Here is a 10374-nt window from a genome sequence, read left to right as displayed (position 1 = left end):
TTCATTATACTGCGACTGCAACCTGTTACCTTTGTCGGGGATGTAACCGTCCCGCCCAGCCTCTCTGGAGAGAGCACTGTGATTGGGCCAACGACCTGATATAGGCGGGACTATAGATATCGGCTTCGTTTGCTATTGGTTAAATCCCTACGCCAGGCATTCATTGTGCTGGACTACTTTATGACCTTTTCGCTGAAAAAAGGAAGCCAGTGTTTTCACCCCAGGTGAAAACTATCAAGAAACCTACCAATATGATCAAAATAAGGATTTTTCATTGTCAGTGACGGGGCAAGGTATAGACTGGTGCCTCATTATGTTCGTTTTTCCAATTCACCAGTAGATGGCGCAACTATCTACCTGCTGGTCCACAGAAAGCTCTAACCTTCTGCTCCAAGTGCATGACCTCCACTAACATGGACTCCAGTAGAAGTGCTATTACTTTAGGTATTTTATTCAGGTATGTGTTGTTTCCTGTTGAAATAAAAGCTGAAATCATATGCACTGAAAATACCAATTCACAAATTTACCATAGCTCACATGAAAAGTACCCACATTAAGATTCATATATGTGGACAGATTGTTGCGTTAAAGTGAAAAAACAAATTAGGCAAAGGGTAACTGCTCACTCCTTTGCGATCATCCACTGCAAAAGTCTCAAAACTGCCGAGCTGACCACAAATATGCTTTCAGCTATTGTGTAAATATGTTGGATCACATTTTTATTATTGCCGGGCACCTATTGGCAGTAGACCAACTACTGCTAAAGTTTGGAGAGTTTCAAAAGCTTCAGTTGTGCATCTATTAAAATTGGTACAGTTTAAGTCCTACCCCGTCCCGTGCGAACAGCCCCTCCCCAGACTCCAGCGACATCCCACAGTCTGCACACACAACTTTCCTCTCCATCTCATCACTTCTTCTGGTCGACAGACTGGACGCATCATCTCACACTCCGGGAATGGGATCTCTACTGGGTTCAAAGAAAAACTTCGAGTTCTTTCGAGTTTACGCTCTCCAAAAGTTACTTTTCAAACTGCAGGGATAGTTGTTACTGCAGGTGCAGGGCGGCAGCAGCAAAGAAGAGTCACTGGCCAATGACTTCCAAGACGCACCAGAAGTTGTCGGCTTGTTTTAGACGCTAGAAATCAGGTGAGAACCATGAAGTGGTGAATTTGGTGACTTGAAACGAGGCGCGCGTAAAATATCTGTGCGTAAAGTTTGAGCTGTTGCGCACGGTTCAAATTTAGTTCTAGTGGCTCAACTAATGCGAGAACGTTTGATAGAAAAAAGATTTGTTAAATTTTAAATCGAAGCGAAGTAACCTTGACAGCCATGGCAAAATGGTTCAGAGATTTCCCCATCAACCTGAAGAACGGAAATGAAAGGGTTCGCTCGGCCTCTGAATCTGGCTCACAAACTCGACCCAAACCCTCGTTTTCTCGTGACAGTCTGAAAGGAAATCAGCGCAAGGATGGAGGAGTCGGGGGTTTATTGGCTGGGAGAAATAGGAAAAATTCGGCAATAGAATTGGGTCGTAACAACGCTGCTTCTGGTGGGACAGTGTGGGATAGTCTCACAACTGGAAAAGGTCGCAAGAACTCCAAGGTCGAGACTGGCACGCCAGATGAGAACCGCCAGGTCAGGACCTCTAGTTTGGCGCAAGCGTACATCAGCAGGATGATCAAAGTGGACAAGCAGGACAAGATCCCCAAACTCAACGGGATAAGTGAGCAGAAGCAGCCCGAGAACGAAAAGGGAAGGTCTGACATCAAAACAACGGTGAGTAACGTCTAGTGATGAGACCACTGCAAACACTTCATACATCATCTGGTATTTATTTAAAATCAGTCACAACCAGGCAGAAGAGTTTATAGCAGCATGCAGATTAGACGTCAATATTGGCCACTGTAAAGTGCAAGAAACTAATTTCACTGTGGGCTTGAGGTCAATGCTTTCCTTTGTGTTTTCCCTCCCCACCTCAGTTCATAACCCTGTATTCAGTTTCCATTGCTCTCAGAAACATACAATGTAGTGAAACGGCATTGTGTCACATCAAACAGGCAAACACAATACGCTGACCTCTTTGTACAGTTATTTCTCAATCACGGACACAACACACACACAGACACACACAGACATACACACACACACGTATCACATCCCTCTCCACTTGCTTGCTCCGTCGTCTCCAGGTAAATATACATCTGACTATGTATAGCAGCCCAGCGTTGTGCTCTCTGATGGGTTGTTTCCTTCTTGCAGCTGATTATCCTGGAGGACTACGCCGATCCTTTTGATGCAGAGAAAACCAAGGAGCAGAGGGAGGCTGAGAGAGCAGGAGTGAATGATGGGTACATGGAGCCCTATGATGCCCAGGTCATCATCACAGGTGAGGTCTAATGATTGTGCCAAAACAGTCAATTATTGCCTGTCAAGGTTTTTTTTTTTTTTTTTTTGGGGGGGGGGGGGGGGGTCGACAGGTCTCAGGTATCGTCACATCATCGTGAAAAAATTGATGGAATGCAGTTGCAGATTTCTGATGACAACATAACTGAATTTATTTACTTCATAACCCTCTTAATATCATGTTTGATAAGTTAATTAAATGCGAGCCGAGGAACAGTTTTTCACACCTTAGCTAAGTTTCCTGCACTCACATTCTTGCTAAGGGGCTCTTTGAAAAAACCAAACTAGACCCTCAGTCTCTCTGCTGACTTCCCACCCCACTGGCGGTTGCCATAGTAACAGTGTTGTGCAGGGACAATGGGTGCAGCTTCCTCTTCCAACTTCCTGTCTCCTACCTCTGTTTCCTTTGCCCCATTCTCTTGATAGGAAGTTGGCCCCAGTGCCCCCCCCCCCCCCCCCCCCCCGCACACACACAGACACACACGCAAAATACTTTATGGTCCCTTACGTGTGGAGAGAATCGAAAGACCCCCTCATCCCTTCCCAAAACCTGCAGGTCCCCCCCCGGTCTCGCCCAATCACTTCCCAGCAGCCAGGAAGTGGCCTGGTCAGCCAGCCAATCAGCGGCTGTGTTGACCTTTTCTTCCTGTAACTCCATTGTTTGGTCACACAATAGTGCAGACACACAGGCTACCTGTCCGACAGCAAAGAAACACAAGTGAAATTCTCCGAAAAATTAACGGCCTGTCATAGAAACACAACTTAGAAAGCAAATCGCATTAACATACAAACCTACAAGCCTACACACTTGGTTTAAAACTGTTGAGGATACCATGCATTAACTTTCAATATTACTGAAATGAAAACAAAACAAAACAAAACAAAACAAAACCCTACAAATCAAATAAGCCTGCCACTTAGTTTGAGGTGATGGACCAACTTACCTTTCTAACTCATGTATTGCAGGTGTGTATTTTAAATTGACTTATTTTTTTGCATATGTCAGTTTTGATATTGTCATTATACATATATGTATATATATGTAAATGTACGTTTATACATGTGTATTTAATATAAGAACAGATTAAGCCATTATTTTTCTGCAACTCAAATATAAGGAGAGATTCATACACTCTGTGTTTAGAAAGCAGCTCAGCTACTAAAAAAAGTGCTGTGACATCATGTTGATATGTGCTGTGGCTATATATGTGTAAACACACCATGTCACCTCCAAGACCCTAGAAGAGTCCAAAAATCGGTAACAGTACTTCTTTTAAAACTTCCTCTTGAAGCCTTTTTTTTTGGCAGAAACATGGTAATTAAAAAAAATACTAGCCTATTATTAATATACCAATAGCCAAATAGGCTATTAATATTAGCCCGCAAGTCTAAGTGAATATAAGTGAAAATCCTTCATCTTTCTGCATTCTGCTGTAGAGGTTCGGAGACGGGGCTCCAAAGACCTCCTGAAAGTGTGTGTCCTGCTGGACCGAGGCCAGAGAGAAGGGAAGGGAGAAGAGGCAAAGTCCACGCCCCCAAATATCTACGACACGCCATATGAGGGGGGGCTGGAAGGCAACCGCGAGGGGGTGTGGATCCCTGTCACACGGCCAGAGTCTGACGTCCGTCCCGCTGGAGAGTATGAGCTGCCCTGGGAGTGGAGAAAGGAGGACATTGTTAGAGCGCTGTCAGGTAGAGAAAGGGAGAGAGGGATGATGGGAAGGGTGGGGGCTCAGGGTGTGGAGGAAGGATGCTATGAGTTTTATTTGTACAGTGATGCCACAACAATTTAGTGTTTGCTTTAGAGAGGAAACAAAACAATCCTGCTGAATCAATTTCCAGTGATGTGTTTACTTTGGTTATCCTGGCATGCTTTGATTGAATTTTATTATGAAAGGTTGATATTGTCTCTCCTGCTTCCTTTAGCTCAGTTTGAGGCAGTGGATTGTTCTTCTAGTAAAGAGAACGGTTCAACCTCTGGCCGCCAGCAGCAACAGCAGCAGCAGCAGCAGCAGCAGCAGCAGCAGCAACAACAACAACAGCAGCAGCAGCAGCAGCAGCAGCAGCAGCAGCAACACACCCTGAGGCAGAAGAACTGGAACCATAAAACACTCGTACCATCTTCTCCATCCTCCTCCTCCTCTCCCTCCTTTCCTTCCTCTCCTATTCTCAAACTCTCCCCTCTCACGCCCCCATCTCCCTCTTTCCCCACCCTCAAACTCTCACCCCTCTCACCCTCTTCTAGTCCTAGCAAACTCACCCCTCCATCTCCTACCTCCCCCAGTGCCCCACTGGATGGGGAGGCAGCTAAAGTGGACCCCATCCTGCCCCTGGAGAAGCAGAGGTAAGGAGGAAACATAACGGGGAGGGAAATGTTGCATCTGATGTTTATACATTTTAGTACAAAAGCATCTGCACACTAGATTACAGAACCCAAACTTTATTGGGCTGAAACAGGCAACATTTCGACCCTGTGAGCTCGTCATCATGGAAATTTTCAACATGACAAACCGAAGTATGCACAGAATTTATTTCATCATGATGCAGTACGCTCAAGATGCAGTACACTGCAAAAAGCAAATAGTTAGAAAACCAGTTACAGCATCCTTGATGATTTGATATCATTGTACAAGATTCCAGAGACCCCTCTGACTAGAAAATAATACTCTGATAAAAGGAGGAAGAATCCCTCTCTTCCCCCGAAAAAATGTAGGAAACTATCACAAATGCAGTAAATATTTTAATAGATTTCAACATATTGTTGGCAGTTTTGCATGTACCTTGGTATAAACGACAAATGATTTGATTAATATAAGTAGTGGCATTGTGGATCTGGACATAGAAAACAAGTTCTGGGTTCAAATCCAAACTGGGTTTGTGCAGGTTTCCTCCAGTGCTTTAGTTTAATCCCCCAGTCCCATTGGACAGAGTCTAAAGCCTTATTTATTTTATGTTTATGAATTAGTCTTTTGATGGACTTGTAATATACCTCTCACCCACAGCATGCTCAGCCTTGAACAGGATTAGCGGACTGAAGGAATTAAATGAGATGAGGGTTGAGACATTTGGTCGTCTTCGTCTCATGTCTGTGTATTATTAGTGCTTATCTCGTAAAGTCTGCAGAATAAATGCCACTTCCTGTCCCCCTGTGTGCTTTCTGTGTCCCTCTGCTCGCATTTCTTATGACAGTCAAAATAAGCATACACATGTGTGTCTGTGTTTGCGAATTCTCTCTTCCTTTGGCTTTTGCCTTTATCATGTGTGTTTATAAGAAGCTCTGGAAGAACAGCGCCCTCCTCAGTCTTGGCTGAAAATCAATCTCCCTTCATAAAAGTTGTAAAGCAATCAAGCAGACTTCCTTCAACATCTGATCTGGTGACTCACAATGTCAAATACGCTGCAGAGGCTGCCAGTCTCCTTGGCCAAAACCTCACATATATTCCACACTTGGCACTTCAGAGAACTTTAAGTGAAATTTAGCTTTTGGCATAAGGTGCTGAACATAAATGCTGGAGGGAGGTGCGTCCTTGAGGTGAGGCTTGAAAAGACAGGAGAGACTCAGTTAAGCATGGCCTTTGTTTTCAGATAGAACATGTGAGGAACATGCTCAGAGCATGTTAGCATTTGTTCCTCTCATGTTGTGGCTGAATGTCAGTGTGTTTTGCCCCCGAGCATCAAGGCCGCGCACAGCCTGTTTATATATGGCTCTAACCTGTGGCCACTGTCAGCTTCACCTTGCATCCTAACAGGCCTCCCTCGACACTGCACATACATTATGTTTGTCCATTTTATTTATCTCTTTGCCCTCCCACGTTCACCTTTGACACTGTTAACTCATTCAGTCCACGGCATACCGTGTATCTGTCTGTTTGATTAATGACGACAGTAAATCTTTGTTGGCGTCGGTGCGTTTCGTTCCTCCTGTCAGTCTTTTTCTCTCTCTCGCCATCATCACCTATCATTAACTTGACATCTGACTTATCTCCATATGTCACTGCGCTATTTGTCAGTGATCTGCTGTCTCTCTCTGCGTCTCCCCCTCCTCCTCTCCCCCCCCTCCCCCCCCTCCCTTGCCTCTCCAAGCTGGTACCATGGCAGTGTGAGTCGGCAGCAGGCTGAGGCTCAGCTGCAGCGCTGCAGGGAAGCCAGCTTCCTGGTGAGAGACAGCGAATCAGGAACCAGCAAGTACTCCATCGCTCTGAAGTGAGTGCGTGGATGTGTGTATGCGTATTTCCTTTGAGTGTGCATGTGTGTGTGTTTGCAGAACGTGGTACATGCACCCTATATAATGCAACATGCACATATTTCACAACAACAGATTTCGTCACAATCTCAGCTTTTCTCCAGCTGAGTTGCAGCGTGACAGTTGGAAACGTGCTTGAAAATCAAGTGCGCTTTTCAAATTTTAATATTTTCTTACATAATGCCACGTGTCGATAGTGACAAGTGACAATAATTAAGGAATTACTAAAGAGCTACAGGAAGTGACATTGACAGTGGTTCCAAACCAGGGGGCAGGCCCCCCTCGAGGGTCACGGAGCCTCTGCAGGGGCCGGGGGGTGGATGATCAGGGGAAAACAATTGACTGAAACTGAGAAACTAAGACGACATCAAGAGTTTGTTGACACTGTCATGCTGACCTTTATTTCTCTAAAATTCAACGTGGATCCTTTTTTATTAGTTGTGAGGTGGGGCCATGAATTTTTTGGCTTCTAAAGAGGAACATACCAAAAAAAGTTTGAGAAGCGGCACTCTAAGGTGTTAACTCATGATAATGTTGATGACAATGCATGTCGTTTGTAGAGTAAACAGTACCAATAAGAACGCCAGGAGCAGGTTCTCTAGGATAAAGACTGAAATCCTGTGGTGTAGTTGTGTGTGTATGTGTGTGTGCTCGTGTGTGCATGCGCCTGAGTGCACATTTGTTGTACGCTGCTCATTCATTTGAGAGTCCACATCATTAACCCCATTTACACATCCACTGAACTCAGAATATGCACAGCCTCATTCGGGGAGATAAGAGAGAACGTTTTTTAGTTACGACATCTCTATCATGTTTCAGTCCTTCAGTATCTCATGACTCTTGAATGTTACCATGTGTCTTTTACTTGCATGACTGTCTCCTCTGACAATACATCTTTATTTCGTGTGTCTTTCGTCTGTGTGTCTTGTTCCTTTAGGACCAGTCAGAGTTGTGTGCACATCATTGTGGCCCAGACTAAGAGCGTTAAAGGCTTGGGTTTCACCCTGGATCAGAGTAGCTGTGTCTTCTCCAGTATCCCTGAGCTGGTCCACCACTACTGCACACACAGACTGCCTTTCACTGGAGCAGAGCACATGACCCTGCAGCATCCTGTGCCCAGGCCTCACTGAACATGCGTAAAGGACAAACAAACACACTGGGACATAAATACACATGCGCAGAGACATGTATTACACAATTATGCACAGATGCACACAGACACACTTGTTAACTTGTTAACTTGTACACACATACTCAAAGATATGCTGCTTTGGATTTGTCTTGTGTACCACCTTAATAAGTTTGTCTGTATCTCTTCCAATGCGCTACCTAGTGGTTAAAGTCATACATTACAATAACCATTGATCTCATTATTAGACGGCTAATGGTTGCCAAACAGAAAATCCACAGAACACACAAGCCCTACTGAATGTACTTACAGATGCAGGAAAACCCTCGGTTCCTCCACAGTTGGTGGATTTGTTCCATTGCCTTGTCCTTTGACCCTACAGACCACACTCATGACCACGGCATGCAAACCAAACTGATAACCAACCAATCACATATTTGAAGCAAGCTGAGAGGTATAATCGCCTCATGTGATGCCCTTAGACAGAGGTGCTGACATCATCAATCAGCACCGTGTGATCTAGTTAGGTGTGGTCTGTGAGATCAATACACCTGATTGGAGTGTATTCATTCATCCATCTGACATGTCAATCAGCCTATTGATCTATCCTGAAAAGCAGGCTCATTTGCCAACCGCTCTGTCTGTCAAGAGAAAGAGCTTTATTGACCAGATGATTAGAACAAGTGTAAGGGGAGGGGTCTTATAACTGTACACTGTCCCTGCCAGAAAATGTCCCTGTCAGCAAAATGTTTTCAGGTTTTGTAAGTGTGCAGAATAAATATGTGAATATCATGTCCCCATGTGCTCACACTGTAATCTAAATCTGAGGTTATCTTACTTTATTGTGAATCAACTGATGAGATTTACCCTAAAATATACCTATGCATAAATGATGTATGTATGAAGTGATGGATGTGGTGGATATTGTCAGATTATTTCACATCAACCACGCAATGATGTGGCCTGTATATTATTGTTGTAAGACTTTTATTCCGTAAATGAAATAAAGTTCATATCAACTGCAGACAGTGTTATTAATAGACGTGCCAGCAGCTGAAAAGTCAAAGCAGGGTTCAGGGAAAAGAGGCAGCAAAACAGAGATGAGAGGCTAACCGGAGTGAATCTGTGCTTTTCTCCCGTAGCTGTAAAACCATTGACCTGAGTGTGAAATCAATTACAGTTACACACACACAACCACACACGCAACCTCATGCATGCACATGCAGTTACCTATTTGCAGCCATCAAATGCAGACAAACATGAGCACACACATGAGCACGCATTCATAAATAGTGTACATGCATATAGCGTTTGCTTACACAACCCAAAAGGTGTGTATTTAAATCCTCGCCGACACACACGCACAAAGCCACACAAAATGCGGAGAAGCTTTATCCTCGCAGTGATGCATGTGTTTGCGGTAAGATATGTCTTACCAGTAAACACCAGTGTATCTCTTAGAGTGCATGTGTGTGTGAAAGCGGGAGTGTGCCCATGTGTGCACCCATGTGTGCAGTTAGACGTGCGTGCATCCCGTTATGTGTATGTGTGTGTGTGTGTGAGAGAGAGAGAGATAGAGAGAGAGGGAGTCAGAATTTTTCTGTTCAGGGATTACCAGGTTGCCATGGTGATTAGTTAGAGTGAGGTAGGGCCATCTCTACGGGGAAGGAGGAGAGGGAGGAGAGAGGGAGAAAGAGGGAGGAGAGACAGGCTGCAATATAAAAGAGCTATGAATAACCGTGGCCATAGTGCCATAGTAGCAACGCAGCTCCCCCACAGCAGCTCGGTTTGTGAATGGAGAGCATGTAATGTCAGAGCAGTGCCAGAAATTAGTAAGTAGAACGTGACTCACTCCTCTTCCTGTCAGCTCACCAAGCAGAGTTTGTAATGGTCGTGTGACGCCTCCTCAAAGGGTCAAAGTGCAGGCTGGACTCCAGAACGAGTGTCTTCAGCGAGGCAGAGGAGGACTTTTGCGGGGGCTTGAACCCAGGCTTTTCCGGTTGAAGTGCCATCTTTAATCTTGGCTGTCCTGCTGCCCACCGTGTCACAAATGGCAATGTTACACAACAGCAGACACCACTAACTATCACCCCTCCCTCCATCCGTGTGATCTGTTGTGGTTAGTCCGCTATGTTCTCTTAATTAAATCACAAAGTAGGTCAAAACAAGCAAGAAGCCCGGGGTGCTGGACACATGATTCTTGCAGTGTTTGTCAGTTAGATTTTGGGAACGTTGCATTGTAAAAACCATGAGTCTCCTCTTTTTTTTTTTTTCAGATAATATGAAAGATGTTCATTTACGGGCTGAGGAAATGACCCCACTTCTTTGGACAAACCATTTAAAAACCCCTTGGTGGATCTCAAAACTGCACTGTCACATAACTGAAAACAGAGCCCTTATTCAGAGCTCACCACATTTTGGAGATGCGTGGTTTTCACAGGAGAGATATGATATGCATAATTTCTAACGCTTGCACTCTGGACATGAGCGTAAAATGTATCAGTGGTGGAAGAATTCAGATCCTTTACTGAAGTAACAGCAGCAATACTGACATACAAAAATGCAAATAAAAGTGGTGCATTCAAAATGTTACATAAGT

The 10374-nt window shown here is 44.5% G+C and overlaps 1 protein-coding gene across 1 annotated transcript; it reads left to right on the top strand.

The window, feature by feature from the left end:
• The first annotated feature begins 909 nt into the window (after window positions 1-909).
• On the top strand, window positions 910-8798 carry she (Src homology 2 domain containing E). Its single transcript, XM_070967209.1, has 6 exons — window positions 910-1776; window positions 2260-2386; window positions 3841-4095; window positions 4330-4747; window positions 6487-6606; window positions 7584-8798. The coding sequence occupies exons 1-6, from the start codon at window positions 1330-1332 to the stop codon at window positions 7774-7776; spliced, it is 1560 nt and encodes a 519-aa protein (XP_070823310.1). The 5' UTR covers window positions 910-1329; the 3' UTR covers window positions 7777-8798.
• Window positions 8799-10374: the final 1576 nt, after the last annotated feature.

The sequence above is a fragment of the Chaetodon trifascialis genome, chromosome 7, assembly GCF_039877785.1.
Source record: "Chaetodon trifascialis isolate fChaTrf1 chromosome 7, fChaTrf1.hap1, whole genome shotgun sequence".
NCBI lineage: Eukaryota > Metazoa > Chordata > Actinopteri > Chaetodontiformes > Chaetodontidae > Chaetodon > Chaetodon trifascialis.
Note: the sequence above shows the minus strand (reverse complement) of the source record. Positions and strands in the feature narration are given on the sequence as shown.

Excerpts from the sequence above, each read along its gene's own strand:
- she (XM_070967209.1), top strand. The coding sequence starts at position 1,330 with ATGGCAAAATGGTTCAGAGATTTCCCCATCAACCTGAAGAACGGAAAT. Across the intron at positions 4,096-4,329 it reads CATTGTTAGAGCGCTGTCAG|CTCAGTTTGAGGCAGTGGAT; the intron begins GTAGAGAAAGGG and ends TGCTTCCTTTAG. Across the intron at positions 6,607-7,583 it reads AAGTACTCCATCGCTCTGAA|GACCAGTCAGAGTTGTGTGC; the intron begins GTGAGTGCGTGG and ends TTGTTCCTTTAG.